At 39.5% G+C, this 17,709-nt stretch overlaps 1 protein-coding gene across 1 annotated transcript; it reads right to left on the bottom strand.

The window, feature by feature from the left end:
* Positions 1-3,762: 3,762 nt before the first annotated feature.
* ahcy (adenosylhomocysteinase) lies at positions 3,763-15,433 on the bottom strand. Its single transcript, XM_079241550.1, has 11 exons — positions 15,314-15,433; positions 13,265-13,455; positions 11,420-11,495; positions 9,958-10,110; positions 9,122-9,234; positions 8,718-8,925; positions 7,198-7,285; positions 7,001-7,118; positions 5,426-5,548; positions 5,242-5,313; positions 3,763-4,201 (listed from the first exon to the last, which is right to left on the bottom strand). The coding sequence occupies exons 1-11, from the start codon at positions 15,339-15,341 to the stop codon at positions 4,070-4,072; spliced, it is 1,302 nt and encodes a 433-aa protein (XP_079097676.1). The 5' UTR covers positions 15,342-15,433; the 3' UTR covers positions 3,763-4,069.
* Between the last annotated feature and the right edge of the window lie 2,276 nt (positions 15,434-17,709).

The following is a 17,709-nucleotide window of genomic DNA, read 5'->3' as shown; positions in this document are numbered from 1 at the left end:
ACATTTCCATACCACATTTTAACCCAATACAATTTTTTTAAACTTGTTTCAGTAACATCATTAAACATAGCTGTATAACCATTTATTCTATTGCAGATGTTTCAGAAATTCAGTGTCACAGCCTGCTGAGACCTAAACCAACTCAAAGAACGTATCAGCCTAAAAATAATTACATGATGAATTTATTCCAGAACATCCTAAAATCCTCATCCTAAGTATGTAATGCAGGTCCGGGTATTGAGTGCTCCAGATGTAGGAGAGTATTACACTCTGTCACAATCATGCGATTTAAATAGTCATCAGAATAATTCTGTTCGAGGACTTGTGCTGCCATCTGCTGGTGAAGCTGTGCTAGAGTCCTGATGTGGAACTAAATGCAAAGCAAGTTTGTGAGATTGTTGTGATACCGGTGACACCCTTTAATCAAATTCCTAGATTCACTCAGATACCTCTGAAGAGCAACATATGAACTTCTAAGTTAGCTTTTTTTTTTTAGACTTTTTTTTTTTTTTTTTTTTAACCCTTGCTTGCATGGTTGTCTCACTTGATGTCCAGATGCTTCACCTGTCATCCACAAGTCTTCATTTCTGAATGACTGTTGGCGGATTTCAGGCTCACATGTTCTAGCGGGGGACATTCAGACTTGAAATGTGGACATTTGTGAAAAACTGGCCCAACTGCTCGTTCTGTGAGGCATCATTTGCTGTTTCTCTGCTTGACCATCATGTTTTGGTCATTAGATTCAAGACGTGAATGGTTGTGAAACTGTCAATTTCAGATTAATCTAAATGTCTTCATGAACTTGGAAATAAAGTTGTCTTCAATTTAGGTATTTATGATTACAAATCTGGCTTCTTTTTTTTTTTTTTTTTAATCCTGATTGTTTAGAGAATGTTTCTTTTCCGGTCTGTGCAGATGGAGGTTTTTATAAAGCATTTTAGTAGCTCTAATTATCCATGTCTTATTTCATCCAAGATTATTTGTTTGTAACTTGTGTAATTTCATTCAAAGTACAGTTTATGCTTTTCTATATGTTTGTTTTCTAAGCTCCTCACAAAAAAAAAAAAAAAAAAAAAAAAAATACATTATATGTTCTGTTCTGTATATGCATCAGTGTGCTTATGGGTGGTTTTCTAATATCCACACTATATTTAATGTGTCAATAATGTTTTCAATAACTAGGGTTAATTCTGAAGTCTTAAAATGTGATATTTGAGTGCAGGGGAGGACGACAAATTAATACAAGCCTGAATGAGCTCCACTGCCCTGATACACCCCCACCCCAGCATTTACACTAATCTGATCAGCAGAGTAGCTCTGTAAACAAAAATGAGATCAAGTCCTTAAACCCACATCAGAGTTGCTGCTTTGACATGTGGTCTGTGCTCTGTCAGCTAATTCGGTTTTATGATAAAGCAGAAGCTCATACTGGTGCCTGAGGGGACCAGTTCAGAGGAGGATGTTAAAGCTTTCAGACAGAGAACATCCAGTAGATGTTGATCTATCTGGACAGTACTGCTGTCCACATTTGTTTCTAAAACTTGAAAACATGAGAATGACCAGATTGTTGTTCATCCACACACATAAATATTTCAATTAATTTCCTTTATTTACAGATGTAGGAGCTCTAAAGACAAAGAACATCTGCTTAGAAAACATGCCTGTAAAGACGGGACTGATGTGGAAACAATATGAAACAGAAAACTGAAAACATTACGAGTTCAGCCTTCAGTTTGTCTGGATGTGGACTTCGGAGCACCTCAGCTGTTCCAGTTAACTGAGAACAGGATCATTAAAAGGTTGCCCCCTCACTGAAGGCCTTCCCTGGATGAGGGTTAGTGTCTTTGTTAAACAAGGACTCATGCAGAATGAGCCATTGCTCTACCTTTGCATCTCTTTCTGATACTCCATGATGTCCACACCACCATGTTTGCTATTGTGCGACACAACTTGGAAGTGAACTCTGCATTGCCCTCCATTTTATTTGCCTATTTGTGATGGACAGAATTTTTTTCCCCCCTTTTCATTCACTTCTGTAAATATACCAGTTAGTTTTCACTGGCCAGGTCTTACCAAAGCTAAAGGAGAAGGTGCATGTAATCATGCTAATGAAAAAGGCACATGACAGTATTATGGGGCGGTGGTGTTTGAAATAAATGTACTGATTAACCAAATCAAACAAGACTTAGTTTTTCAATACAGAGAATTGCCTGCCGGCACGAAGTTTCAGATTTCACAGAAGTCTGTGAGATTTAAAGGTACATTGTGGAAAACTCGCTAACCTCTAGTGCAGGGGTGGGCAACTTGAGAGCTGCAGTCCTGCGAGTGTTGGGAGTTTCCCTGCTGCAACACACCTGACATAATTAGCAGGCTTGTGCACAGCTTGATGTCAAACTCCATACAAGTCTGCAGCACACCCCCTGCAGTGATGACTGCACTGTAGGTAGCCATTTCAAAATTGCGTACAAGTACAGTCTTGTGCTGCTGTCACCCACGCTGGTCTTAGAGGGCTACCAAGCTGCAGATTTTAGAGTTTTCCTGATGAAACACTTGATTCAAATTGAATAATCTCCAATAACATCTTCTAATCCTGCCTGTTAATGAGCAATCGGTTTGGGTCAGGTGTGTTGCAGCGAGGAATCATTAAAACCTGCAGAATGGTAGCCCTCAAGGACCAGTCTGTGACCCCTGGTCTATGTGCAGCACCCATCAAGCAAAGCCTGTACTGCAGTTAAAAGCTCTGAAGTTTCTTGTTTTACAGTTGTTTGTCCCTTCAGAGACACTGTAGAAATATGGTGGCACAAACGTGGCAGCTGCCATCTGTGTGGACCTACAGGAAATAGATATTAACAGCTCATTCTAAGAAAATAAAAACAAGTTAAAATAAAGTGATTTAATATCAATAAAAACATTTTATTAAGTTTTAGTATTTAAGCTTTTATTTTGTGACCTGGTGCACCTTCAAGTAAATTTCAATTACACATTGATGAAAAGGATCGAGGCCTCCCCTTATTTTCCCCATAATTTTCAACATTAATGTAGCATTTGCGAGCAGCTGAGCTCCACACTTCAAGCTTTAACCGTTAAGAACGGAGACAAGCACTCTGATCCGTTTACACCCAACATCACGACACTGAATATCAGAGTAAAGAAGCAAATTTGAGGGAAGATTGATGTAAATATTTGGACCCTCCAAATTATGTCAGAAAAAAAAAAGAAACAGGCTTTGGTGGTTACTTTGGCAGCAGCGCATGTCTTTACTCTTACAAATGGACTTTGATTAAAAGAGAAAAAAGAAAAAAGAAAAAAACCCACACACACCGGTCATGTCACAGTTTTTGTTTCACGTGCAAACAAAAAGCAAAGCCAACATGAATACAGTGGAGTAAGGCTGCTGTGCTTTGCCTCCAGTAGAAAAATGTTCCATCACCCTTCATCTCAAGTCACCTTGAGAAAACGCTGCATTTAGACAGACACAGTGATTGGATTTCCGTTATTCCATGAATGGAGAGGGAATGACACGAATGACGAGGAAATTCTCTGATAGCCACGGTAACACTTGGTGTTTCAGAAGAGTTCTGATAAGAAAGGAGCAACAGCTGCAGATGATGGCGTTGGTGAGCTAAACAAAATGTGATGGGACATATGTAATACAGTGCTGATATGAACTCCCTTCTCCACTGTTCACAAACTTTGAGCTAAAGCAGAATCTTTGGGATTTTTGGGCAGCTTTTGTATCAACCAGGAATAACTCGCCTCTAACTGGTTGGTGGAGAGTTTTATTTAAGCTACAGAGGAATTGGTGACCAATTTAAGTCATGTCTAAAAGCTTGAATCAGCAGAAATAAGAGGACATTTGTTATAAAGGCCATTTAATGGAGAAAAGAACAAAAGTCTTTGTGCCCATCAATGGTTGAGGTTTTGCAGCTCTACATCCAACACGGGGCAGAGTGCATCTGACTAAACCCAAAGTGCTCCGTCATTTAATTCCAGTTACAGCAAAACACCAACAGTGCTCTCAAGGCATCTCCTGCTCCTCCTGCTCTTCTGTTCCAGGCTAACTGGGAGCTCAGTAGCGATAGTGGTCCGGTTTGAAGGGCCCCTCAGTGGGCAGGCCCAGGTACTTAGCCTGCTTGTCTGTCAGCTTGGTAAGTTTCACCCCCAGTTTGTCCAGATGGGCAGCTGCCACCTGCTCATCCAACTACAGAGACAAGATAGGAGACAGGTTCTTGTTAGACTTGAATGACTGTGAATATAGCTTAAAGGTTAAATCTTTTCTATTCTTGAGTTTGAAAAGCAGCTTCCTTTCTATGGCTGTGACAATAAGCTTTTGTCCTGATTAAATTCAGATTTTTTTAGGTGCCGATTCGATTTAAATTGCGAGTCTCACAATTTTTCAATATTATTGATTTTTGTAGAAGAAAAACAAAAAAAATGTTGTTTTTGGCTCGTCATTTTTCTTGATTTCAGTGAGGAAAAAAACAACAGTAGCCAGATCATCATGCTGCTGCTGTAATAGCCAAGAAGACAAGTAAAAAGATCAATAAAAATAAAAAATTATGAAAATTTTATGATGTATTGTTTTTATTTGAAAAAATTTTTTAACAAAAAATAAATAAATAATTGTGAAGCAAAAAATCCAGATTTTCGATTTTTCTATTCAATTTTTCTACCCCTTGTCCTTTCCATTTCATCTCACCCTTCTCATACAACCCTTCTAATATTTACTGTGGAAACAAACATTGTCAAGTGCTGCAGCCAATAAAAGCCCAACAAAAGAGATGTTATGCTAATAAATCCTCAATCTATCCTGTTCACAGTTACTCTTGATAACAAATGATGCTACAAAGCAGGACTGATGGGTTAAGGAGATTAGTTCAGTCAGTTCTGTATGTTTTTGTTTTTTTATTAGCATAATGGAAGTGGTTGACTTTTTTACCATGTGCATCACAATGACATTGAGCTGCCAGAGTATGTGATGATCACATCATCTTCAGATCAGACAATTCATTTAATTCTTCTAAGACTTCTAAGTAGAGCCCGACCAGAGCTTCCATATGAAACAGATCCTAAACCGCAAGTAGCTTTCCATACACAATGTCGTACCTGTAAAACTAAAAATACAGCCTATTTAAACTCAAAATCAAGAGCATCTGATCAGCTTTCTCAATTTTCCCCACCTAAAGTCCACCATATTTCTGCTCCTGTACACGCAAATTGATGTAACGTGTCGTTTCTTACCTTCTTGGGCAGGAAGTAGACTCCCAAGGGGTATTTAGCTGTGTTTGTCCACAACTCAATCTGAGCCAGCACCTGCAGACGAGGACAACGGACATATGGCAGCGATTTGAACATTTCAATATCTGATCATCTAAGAACTTTGTTGTCAGCAGTCCCAGCTTTATTCTCATCTGTCTCACAGTACCTGATTGGTAAAGGAGTTGCTCATAACGAATGATGGGTGACCCATGGCACAGCCGAGGTTGACCAGTCTGCCTTCTGCCAGGACAATGACATGACGGCCATTCTTCATACGATAGCGATCAACCTGAAAATGAAGAGTGTGAGAGCAGTTTACATCCAGACCAGATCAAATTAAGAATTTCACCAGGATCATTCAAAGAGGCTGCCACGACTAGTCTGGTATGTGGTCAGTTATGGAGAGAAACTGGAAATGTTATTTTGTTAACAACAAAAATAAAAACATGCCGTTTGTTCAAGGTAACGCCAAAGCTGATGTTTTAGGTACTTTTTGTCATGTTTACACTAATCATCCACAGTGCTGCACATTTAGGGATAAAAAAAAAAAAATAAATTAAAAAAAAAAAACAGACATGCTGTCGGCTCTGTTGGGGTTTAATTCACATGCAAACTGAAACCTGGGATTTATCAGCTTGCTCTACCAAACAGTCTACATGCTGGCAGGTGGATCAGGGGTCCTTTTTCTGTTGAAGATCAAGTTTTAGTGGACATTAAACAGCCAGCTTTAATAACCACAGCTTGATCCCAAATGAAAAGGACACCTTACCCTTGCATGACAAAGGTAGTGCTAAGCGGTATGTATTAGGAGGGAAATGGCCCTAAAGCTTGTTACATCCTCCACGAGAAGCACGTCTGCAGCGGCAAGGGGTCACTGCGGGGGGGGGGGGGGGGGGGGGGGGGGGGGGGATGTCTGCTTTTATGTGCAATGAACCCGGTTGTTACCTCCGCCAAGGAGGTTATGTTTTTACCGGCGTCTTTTTGCTCAAGATAACCTAAAAAGGTTACGGACGGATTTTTATAAAAACTTCAAGAGTTGTTGGAAATGTGAAAATGAAGAACTGCTTAAATTTTGGTAGTGATCCGGATCACCGTTTGGATCCAGGAATGTTTTAAAAGGATTCTTTAACATTGTGCTTGGCGGAGGTTTCTGCTCTCCGAGTGCTTTTCTAGTTTCATATTTAAATGAGCAACTTTGTCCGCAACAGGGCGGGTCGTGCACGCGGCTGGGTCCGAGTGTTTTAACGCCTCATGTAAAAATGTTTGTACTTTCTCACCACCTCGATCAGCTGTTTTATTAAAACAATTCGTTTTACCTGCAATGGCAAAAATGCAGAAACAGCAACTCCGCTTCATGCTTTCTCCGTGTTAACCACGCCCACCTCACATGTTCAACAAATCACACGATACTTCTCGGAGCCCCGCACGAAAAAAGTTCTGCCAGCCCCGTGTGTCGAGATCATTTTCTTCTCAGAGCCTCGAGAACAAGAAAAATGTTTTCGCTTCTCGTGGAGTATGCAACAAGCTGAAGTGTGGATGGTGACAAATCACTCTGGGTCCTCTGAGTGTTATAGAGTCCCAGTGCAGACCACCACCAGTCTCTCTTTGCCACCTTATGACACAGCTACAACACAAACAGTTGGGCTGCAACGCCTCAAGGGGCATTTAATGTTTTGTTTAACATCTGGAGCCTGACTGTAATGTGAAAGGCAAGCACAGAAAGACTTGTTTAGTTTCTTACCTGAGGTTTAACATTAATCCTCTCTGCAGCATTTTTGTTCAGCCACGCCATGTCGATCTCACAGTCAAAGTGCCCAATGTTGCAAACGATGGCGTCGTCTTTCATGCTCTCAAAGTGGCTAAGGACACGGACATGCAACAGTTAACTGCTTGCTAATGGTACATGAGGGGACACTTCAGAGGACAGCTAAGACTTACTGTCCCAGGATGATGTCTTCACAGCCAGTGGTAGTGACAAAGATGTTTCCTTCCTTGCAAGCCTCATCCATGGTGGTTACTTCGTAACCTTTGGGAGCATAAAAAAAGGTGGGGTTGGAAGGTTAAAAGGTTTACTTTCTATTAAAATATTAGTTTTACTTAGCAGCTACCTAAACTTGTAGAAGTATGGAGATTTTTATTAAATCAAAATAGGTTTGTACAATACACAACAGTTTCAAGACTTGATCCTAAATTTCAAGTACAGATGATCCACCTTCATAGCAGTGCCTTCTGGTTCTAAATAGGGCTGCACAATTAATCAGATCACGATTTTGGTGTCCACAATTAAATAAACCTTATAGTCAACGATATTTATATTCATAACACGAGCTCAGCTGCATGCGTCTCTGATCTCTCAGCTTCTCTACCAGTAGTCTCCCAACCACCAGGGGGCGAACATGTGGTTAAGGCTTCATTAAGCTGCCTAAATACCAAGCGTGAAGCAGTAAGATGAACCCTCCGCATTTTTCCTGTTGCAGGTAAAACGAATTGTTTTAATTAAATAACTGATCGAGGTAGTAAAAATACGAACATTTTTTACATCATGTGGCATTAAAGATGGAGTATGTAAAATTTTCAATATTTTCAAAATAAATTAACTAGTAAAATAACTACAATCATAATTAGATAGTTTTTTGAACATGTAGGTTCCAGTCTGTCTATATTTGATGCATTATTAAATGACAAGTTTAATTAATGACAAATGACAAAAAGCACTCTTTTTTTACTGGTAGGCAAACATTTAAGAAGGGTCTTTGTCATTAATTAAACTTGTAATTTAATAACACATCAAATATGGACTGACTGGAACCTAAATGTTTAAATAAAACTATCTAATTATGACTGTAGTTATTTTTTTAGTTCTTTTTTTTTTTTTTTTTTTTTAAATATTGAAAATCTTACATACTCCACATTTAAAATACATCAACCCTGCCACGTGCACAATCCGCCCTGCCTGCTTGTTAAATATGAAAAAAGCAGCTTCATTGCACAAAAAGCAGACATCGCCGCCCGCAGTGATCCCTCCCGGCTAGGGAGGCTTGTAACAAGCTTCCGATTCATGATAGCAAGTCATGTCGAGAATGGAAAATATAGCTGCATCAGAACACTGGATAAGAAATATGACATTTCTCCAAAGGGGTGTTGTCTGCGCTGTATGAAAAATGTAAAATACATGTTTTTCCAGACACAATGAATGATCGTGATTAATAATCGTGATTATATTTCTCAAAATAATTGTGATTATTATTTGGTCATTTGGTCGTGCAGCCATAGTTCTAAATAAACTGCTGTTTTGACAGTCATGAAACGATGTGGTACTAAATAAAAAATACACTAAACACATGTGGAATATATTTAAATGAATTGAACAAAAGGAAAGAAATTTTCTTTTAAAGGAGAATTAATCAGCGTAACTTTTGATGGAAAACTTAAATAAACTGAACTGAATCATCACCTACCTTCCATGGCAGCCTGAAGGGCATTAATGGGGTCAATCTCTGTGACGATGACGCGGGCGCCGAATCCTCGCAGAGCCTGGACGCAGCCCTTACCAACGTCACCATAACCGGCAACCACGGCAACTTTACCGGCAATCATGACATCCGTGGCTCGCTTGATGCCATCGATCAGACTCTCCCTGCAGCCGTACAGGTTGTCAAACTTGCTCTGCAGATGGAAGGATCCAAATTAAACAATGTCTAAGATATAATTCCTGCTGCCTTTTTCCCTAGGACTGTCAAATACTGCTGTATTTAGCACAGCGTTGTGTTTATGCTTTGTTTGGTGCTACTACTGTACACCTTAAGACTATTCCAAACGCAGGATGCAGTTTAGGAGAGTTAGAAATTTAGAGGCTAGTTACCTTGGTGACAGAGTCGTTGACGTTGATAGCGGGGACCTTAAGCTCGCCCTTTTTCATCATCTTGTACAGGTTGTGGACGCCTGTTGTGGTCTCCTCCGACACTCCACGGATACCTGAAAATAAAGAAAAATAAATATAAAAGAATTTCCTTTCTCAGCTGGCCGGTCAATAATATTTCCATGCATTTCCAGCAGAAAAAAAAAGGAGGGAGAGAAATACAGCAAGTAGCTAACAGACTGGACGCCTTATGATCAGAACAGCAGCCAAATGTTGGTGGTGAGAATCACTCCAAGTCCTTCATGTGTTGTAGTCTCGGTGCAGACCACCACCAGTCTCTCTATGCCACCTTATGACACAGCTGCAACACTTAACAGCTGAGCTGCAACGCCTCAAGGGGCATTTAATTCACTTCTAAGACATGCAGTGGGGTGCTTCATATAAAGTTAGTTGCTCAAAATGTACCTCCTGGGGTGGAGATGGGGGTATGTGGTCAATGGACATGGGTTCAAATAGCATACGTGATTTAAAATGACACAGCAAGAATCTCCCCTCAAACTGTTTACTTTAAAGTAAAACCAGAGTTATGATAACAAATGTGCAACATACTTCTTCACTTATCAACGTCACATTTGATGTCAGAGGAGATGGTAAAAACAGTCCAATTCAGAAAGTTCTGCCTCTAAGTGAGTGACCCATTAAAAGGAAAAGGCAGTGACCGCACTGGTTACCAAGTAAACTTAGGTGGATAGCAAATGACATTTTGGAAACATACAACAGCACATTAATGTTACAGTAAATAAACACTGCAAGTGTGTTCAAGGATGCAATAAACCAACCTGCCAGGAGTTTAGGGTACTTCTGGTGGACCAGGTTAGTAAGGTCTCCTCCGTCGTCCAGGATCATATTGAGGGGCTGGCCGTCTTTAAAGTACAGTGTCTGTTCTATGCACCACATGTACTCCTCATCCGTCTCACCCTTCCACGCATACACTGTAGAGACACGTTTACTTAGAAGAGCCAGGTAAAAAAAAAAAAAATGTTCCATCCAAATTAATTCAAAGAGCAGAACTTAAAACAGTCTGAAGGGGCATGAGCATGAATTTAATCAAAAGTTGTGATTTTGGGAATAACATGTGGAAACAGCAGTTTTTACACATGCACTGGAGTTACTACATGTTCTAGAGATGTTGTGCAGATTTGGCATGCAAGAATGCAAATGTCTGCAACCCTTCATCTGGACTTTTTTCAGAGATTTTCCATCTCTAGTCAAATCTTCAGAACATCAGCAGGTGAGATAATGTATAAACGCTCTTTAAATAGTCTGGATCATGTGACAACTGTCTATACGAGCATGTGTGTGCTGAATAGTTCTCTCTGCTGATCTGATCATCTCTCCCACCCCCCCCCAAAAAAAAATAAAAAATAAAAAATAAAAAAAATCAATATTTCATTGGACCACCTTTAGCTTTGATTACATCATGCATTCACTGTGGTTTTGTTTCATAAGAGATTATGGTGTAGACCATCAATCTGAGGGTGATGAATCTTGGCGCTGTCATCAGGAGAGAAAAATTCCATTAATGGAATAACCTGCTCATCTAGTATATTCAGATAGTCAGCTGACCTCATTCTTTGGGCACATGATGTTGCTGAACCCAGACCCTACTACCTGCAGCCACGCCAGATTCCAGCACTGCTCCCACACGATTGTACAGTAAGCACTTGGCATGACAGCTGTATCACTTAATCTGCTGCTTTTGTTGGGAAGAACCCGTCCTTTTGGAACAGGGCAAATCTTCATCAGAATACATGACCTTCATTGACTGCTCCAGAGTCCTGAAAGCCCTTTTTCCGATAAGTCTGACTTCTTAAGGTTAGACAGCTGTTTAGTCCCCAAACCCTGAGTTCCCTTCACATTGTGCATGTGGGAAGGTTTTTACTTTCACTATTAAAACAGCCATGTGTTCTTCTGGCATTTACATACAGGCAGAAATAATCCAAAGGGAGGTTCTTACCTATTTGCTTAGTCAAATCCAGGTAGTGGATTTTTTTTTTTTTTTTTTTTTTTTGACAGGCAGCGTACAGACAGATAATATGGATTACTCAGATCAACACAATAAGGAGCCTCATCTGCAGGAGCACATCTCCAGAGGAAAACCCATGCAGCTGCCATGTGTTTGTATGAGCAGCAACAGTGGGGAAACACCAGACCACATGTCCAGACTTGCTCCCAAAAATCTCTGTTGTCCTATTGTTATAAAACCGCTAGAGACTGGCATCAGGAACGGAGGTGTGGTACCTGGAATGCCAGACTTTGCAATGGCAGCTGCAGCGTGATCCTGAGTGGAGAATATATTACAACTTGACCACTGAACCTGTGGATGAGACAAAAAGGCAAATCAGCAGGGGAAGAAAATTTAACAGACTTGTCGTGGTGTTTTCAGGGTTTAAAGATGACTGAGGTGTAGATGTAGTGCTGGAAACCTTCACTTTTTAAGAAGCCCATTTAAATAGTTTGTCATTTAGAGGAAGAAGTAGAATAATGCCCGCTTGTTCGGCCTCATGCAGCACAGTTGCATCCATGTCAACAAGCAAGGTGCTGGAAAGTCTTGAAAATCTACCTTGAAAACTCCTTGAGAAAGTGCGGAAATATAAATAGCTGCTATAAATCTGGGTGATTTCTCCAGCATTTCTTGTGTTTTTACTGTGGATGGTGACAAATCACTCCAAGTCCTCGATATGTTGTAGAGTCTCGGTGCAGACCACCACCAGTCTCTCTCTGCCACCTTATGACACAGCTGCAACACAAACGGTTGGGCTGCAACGCCTCAAGGGGCATTCACCTAATAAACTCAATTCATTCACAACAATGTCGTCAATTTATGGAGAGAATGTGATACACTAAAGTAAAATCAGCAGGTAATATTGTTGCTTTTTCTTTTGTGAACACTTAAACTGTAAGTTGTTTATATTGTTGTATAAAATGTCGTTCTTTTACGTTAACTTAAAAACAGGACAGAGGGTATCAGTAAACAAATATATGGTTAATCTTTAAGAGAGAACGGGGAGTTTTACACAGTTTGTCCCAGTTTGTCCAACAACATCTACTGTCAAAAGCTAGAAGAGAAAAAAAAAAAAAATATATATATATATGTGCAATTTTAAATGTTTATTAAATGTTATGTTAAAGGGGTGCTATTATGGTATTTGGAGTTTTCTGAGCTTTCTACAGTGTTACGGTGTTGAATCCTCATCAGACATGTGAACGGCGCTGCGGAAGAGTCTCAATCCACTCGTTTTGCCCACAGGCTGATCTGACAGCCTACGGAGAGGGTCGGTCTGAAGTAAATAAAGCGATTTGTGACAATAACTCAATCAATCCCTTCTGGTCTCAGAAATAAAAATAAATTAGCCTGAAATGCACATAATAGTTCCACTTTAAATAAACATGTGTACCAAGTGTTTCACTCAATGCTGCCATCCACTGTGTAGCATTATCTATTGCAGGCTAAAACAAATTATGGACAGTAAATCTGCTTTTTCTCTGGCTGGAGGTGAAAGTGGCTTATACTCTAAGCGGTCACTGGGTCACGTAATGCAAAGTCACTTCTTGGCTGAAAGTCATTTAAAGCCTGAACACAGACACATAGAAGGAAGTAAAACTGGTTGAGGATACAAAAATAGAGAAACCCTGCTGAGAAAGCAGGCTGTTATTTGCTCTCTGCTGGCTTTCAGAGTGCAGGTTCCTGCAGGATGAGACCAGTCCTGGTCAGACAGATTAAACCAACATGATAACGAAACATGTCAGCCTTGAGAAACAGAGGGGGAAGAGAATATCCCCCACCTAGTTTGTACCAATAGATGGATCGATAAACGTCCTCACATTATCACTAGAACAGTCCCCCCCCCCCCACACGTTTGACTCGTAACACTCATATCTTCACACAGCTTCTAATGCTAAACTTAAAGCTTCATATTAACTCATGCTTGCTCATTCATTTGATACCGACAAGCCAGTCAATCTTCATCAGATTCAATACCGCAGGCTTTTTAAACTCATTCCACAGAAACGTGCCAACACTGTTGAAATGCTTGCCCTAAGAGCCTTGGGGCTCTGTACAACTAAACAGCAAGTAAATGTCACCTCAGCTCCGAGGGCGGTGAGGGTCTCGATGAGCACAGCAGTCTGAAGGGTCATGTGGAGGCAGCCGGCGATGCGGGCACCCTTCAGAGGCTTGGACTGACCGTACAAGTCCCTCATTTTCATGAGGCCAGGCATCTCGTTCTCCGCGATATCGATGGCCTTACGTCCCCATTCAGCCAGGCTGATGTCAGCTAGAAGAGCATCAGAGATCATGAAGACAAAAGGAGTCAAAGGGAGTTCAAAAACATGATTTCTGTAGGGAAGCATTCTCATGCATGCATATCCAACAAAGCAAAATTTTGAGATCCTGTTGATATATTTATTACTATTAAAATGTTCATTATTTAAAAAGAAACTGTTGTTACATAGTCAGGTTTCGAACATAGGCCACAATAACAATGTGTGGTTTCACACAAATTCTGTTTAATATCTTTACCAGAAAGCCACAATGCTACAAGATTAAAAAATCCCTGTTTGTTCAACTAATGCTTATAATAATCCCTTTTGGGGGTGTGGTACGTAATTAGATATTTTCACTGCAATGACCCAGGTTTCATGTCACAAGCCAAACTCAATTACCGTATGCACTCAAATAAATTTAAATTGTTTTAAACAGAGTGCCCTGCTTCTCCTTGCTTCAGTGAGAAAATCAGCATGAGAACAGCTGTGGCAAAAGAGATGTGGGTTGTCAGCATTAAGTCCACACAGTGACTCCTTTCATTTTACAACAGCTGGTGTTGCTGCTGCACTTTTTTAAATTGTTCTTTCAATTTTTAGGGCCGAGAACATTTCCCCAACTGGACTTGAAATCCTAGACCAAAGTATGCTTATTCACCAAAAATCTTACATAAAGCCAGTAATATGTTTGTTTAACACCACTTTCTGTTAAGTAAGGAAGAGGGGGGGGAAACTTAATATGCAATACAATTATACCTACTTGACTACTTATAATAAATGAGTGACACTGCATGAAACAACAGCTTAAATCTTAACACATGCACAGACAAAGTTTAACTCTTGACCTCTTGATAATCCTGAGACAATGTGGAGACTTTGCCCCAGGATTATTCCATCAGGTGGAACACGTTGTGCAATTTCTGTTACACATGTACAGCAAGTTGTGCTTCACAAACAGCACAGTACCTTTGAAATTACAGTTTTCATTATACATAGCACTTTCCACTTATGTATCACCTAGAAAACTTTTTTTTTTTTTTTTATTGTCGTCAAGTAAATTGTCGAAAAATAAGATCAAGCACGTTTCGAGAGGCATAATGTATTTTATTCTATTAGAGTACAATACACCCATCTTAAGTGTTGGAACAGAGCGTTTTCCTGTAGTTAAATGACTAAAAAATATAAGTAAATTTATTAAAAGTAGTCAACTCTAAGATCAGCGGGAAAGATGGACCACGTGTAATACCAAAATTAGTGGCGTGCAGACAGTTCGCCTTAATCTCTGCCTGTTCTTGTCACTCATGTACAAACTGGCGGCGAAGCGCAAGGCATCACGGGAAATTGAGTTTACAATCAAAAAGCGAGCAGTGGGGCATTGCGCGTGTGACACTACTACGAAACTACAAGCCCCAGACGCTATGATTGAAGTTTGAGTTCCCATGCTGAGAGAAAACACAGTAGTTAGTGTAGATTCATTCTCTGAATTAATTCAAAGCGTGAGAAGAAAAAAAAAACCATACCATAAAAATCCATAAAATGTCAGGAGGCTACAACTGAATAAAGGCGAAATACAACTCACGTGTCTTGTGAATGGATGCCTACTAGGCTTTAAAATTTGTAATGGATGCTAACAAGTTTGCGTTAGCAACAACTAGGCCCGAAAAAAAAGCGACAAACTCAACAAATCTGTCCCTAGCGCATATTTATTTTTTTATTTCGTAGCGCGGTTAGCTTTATCTTAACTCTCTGTTGTAAAAGCTTTTTGTCGTCATACATGTTTACCATTACCTCCATACCAGACTTGTTAGCAAACCAATGTAATGGAAAAGAAAATTAACTTGCACAGTGAAAATGGCAAATGCGGACACTGACCAACTTTGTAGGGAAGTTTCTCAGACATGATTGCTTTCTTGTGTTTTGTTCCGGGGAGGATGAGTGCAGTTGCAGCCTGGCCGACGGACGGAGAGAGAGAAGGAGGGGCAAACGCATGACAACTCGGTTTTTATTGACGAAGCTTCATTCAAACGAGTTTACACGGCAAGGAGGCTTGAACCCGGTGTACTCTGGATTTCTATTGGCTACAGCGGCTTCCGCCCCACAAATAAAGGATATGATTGGATAATACTCAAAACAGTGGCCCAATCATAACTTGAATTGTAGGTTCATGGGGGCGTTGTGCGGTCGTGTAGTTGGAGCAAGTTGTATCCGGACTTCGTCGGTGTTGCCAAGTGATAGTTTTGCTCTGCATACCTGGTAACTTTGTTGAATAGGAAATTGTAGATTACACAAGCGCTTGCGACACATAACACTCTTCCAGCCGAGGGCTGTTTACTAATATGAATCCTAAAGCAAGGTTTTCTCCTTAAAAGAGGAACAAAGTGCGCTGCAGTACAAATAGGTCCTTATCATGTACTGTCCATTGTTAATGTTTTTATTTATTTATTCTCATCCAGTAGTGCACAGTGCTTTCAAGTCTAAGTAAAAGTTACCACTTTACTTGTCCTTTCTTTAGTTGAGTTTCACTGAAATGTGTCTTAAAATGTGTGGGAAAAACTAACATCTCTATTTGCTGGTTATTATAAAACGGCTCTCGCAATCAAAACAATTAACTTGCCTAAAGGTGTTGTCTCGTCAATGTTTTATGCTGATTTAAAGTGAAATTCCTGTTTTTGTCATTTCCTGGTTGTCTGCTAGGGTGGCATGTGTTCCCTGAATTGTCAACTCATTGTAATCATAATAAAGTTTTTGTTTGCTTTATTTTGTTTGATTGTGTGTTTGTTTGTTTGTTATTTTAATCAATTCCATTAGGGCTATACAAATCAGCAAATTTGTATCTGTTCATTAAAATAAACAAAGAAAGAACAAGCAAATAAAACCAGTACATACACATACACAGGATAGTCCTATAAATCTCTTCACAAAATAACATGCAGATGATCTCAGAAGAGTTTTGAACACAGTTCTTGTTGCTAATGTATTCTTTTCTTTCTTTCTTTTTTTTTTTTTTAGCAGCAACAGAGACCTGCTCATGTAAAACAGATGTACAAGGAATTTTTAATATTCTGTGGTACTGCAGCTGTAATCCTGGCTGGAGGCATAAAGCTTGACAAAGTTTGTTCATGAACTGGATCCACTAGTTACCAGTAATTATATTTTGGAAACCAGGCTGGTTATGTGACTGCTCTATTCTTGTAGAAATAGTATAGTTTTTTTTAACACAAACAAACAAACTTCACAGATTTAGCTCAATGATCTAATTCAAATTAACCTAACACCAATATAGTACTGATCATATATAATCTTATTATATTTCCCTGACTGTTTTAGCAGCTGGAGTGACTAAGAACAATTTAGGTGAGAAAAGTTTTATTTATAGGGTCACATGGTCAGAGTTTAACCTGAGTCCACAAGTAGTAATACTATGCTACAGCTAATTTAGGAGCATGTTTCAAAACAGTCCTCCCAGGGATCACCTGTCTCGGCTGAGTTTACGAAACATTTTCTCACTATGAAATTTTTTCATACATATATTTTTTTTAATCAGTAAGTTATGCCACAGACAAAAACGAAAGAAAAGAAGAGGGTTATGTCAAACAGAAATAGGCAAAACATAGTTCCACCACGCAACTTGAGAAGCAAATGCGACCAAAAGGTCATTCACAATGACTGACACTGAGGGTTAAACCTTCAACTTAAACTTCAACTTTGGTTACATAGCAGCCCAAAGTGCTTTACAGGACAAAACAGGCACATATTTAGAGACAAAGCATAACTTTATGATCATAAAGGCAAAAATTACCATTATGATGTAAAGACAAAGTTAAAAAAAACAAAAAGACAACATATACTGCATGTTCTCCTCTTGTATTTGTGGTTTTTTTTTTCTAGGTACTCCAGCCTCCTCTCAGTCCAAAAACCTACTGAACTGGTATGTTCTCTCTTAGATTTAATGGGAGGGAGAGTGGTTGTCTCTTTTGGCTGTATAATAGGACTGGTGACGTGTTCTATTTGTTGGTTCTTGTCTAATAGTTGATGGGATAGATACCAGTCGCCTGCAACCCTGCATTGGAGGTTTCTCATTTCTTTCAGAGGGATGCTTATAATTTAGTTAATGTTATACAAATTTATTTCTGTTCTTAAAAAGTATCCTGGAGACTTTGGTGAGTAACTCAAAGGACAAATCCTGGTCAAAATAGGTTCCAAGTTTCCTCAAATGTGAAACTGAGGTGGTGATATCCAAAGTATTTTTCATATCATTTCTCTTCAAA

This window comes from Telmatherina bonti, assembly GCF_933228915.1.
Source record: "Telmatherina bonti genome assembly, chromosome: 6".
Taxonomy (NCBI): domain Eukaryota; kingdom Metazoa; phylum Chordata; class Actinopteri; order Atheriniformes; family Telmatherinidae; genus Telmatherina; species Telmatherina bonti.
This window is presented reverse-complemented; position numbering and strand designations above follow the sequence as displayed.

Bases quoted from the DNA above. Each gene is read 5' to 3' on its own strand.
- ahcy (XM_079241550.1), bottom strand. From the start codon at position 15,341: ATGTCTGAGAAACTTCCCTACAAAGTTG. The intron at 8,926-9,121 runs GTAACTAGCCTC...TTCCATCTGCAG, and splicing joins TCAACGACTCTGTCACCAAG to AGCAAGTTTGACAACCTGTA. The intron at 4,202-5,241 runs GTAAGAAACGAC...TTGTCTCTGTAG, and splicing joins TCTACTTCCTGCCCAAGAAG to TTGGATGAGCAGGTGGCAGC.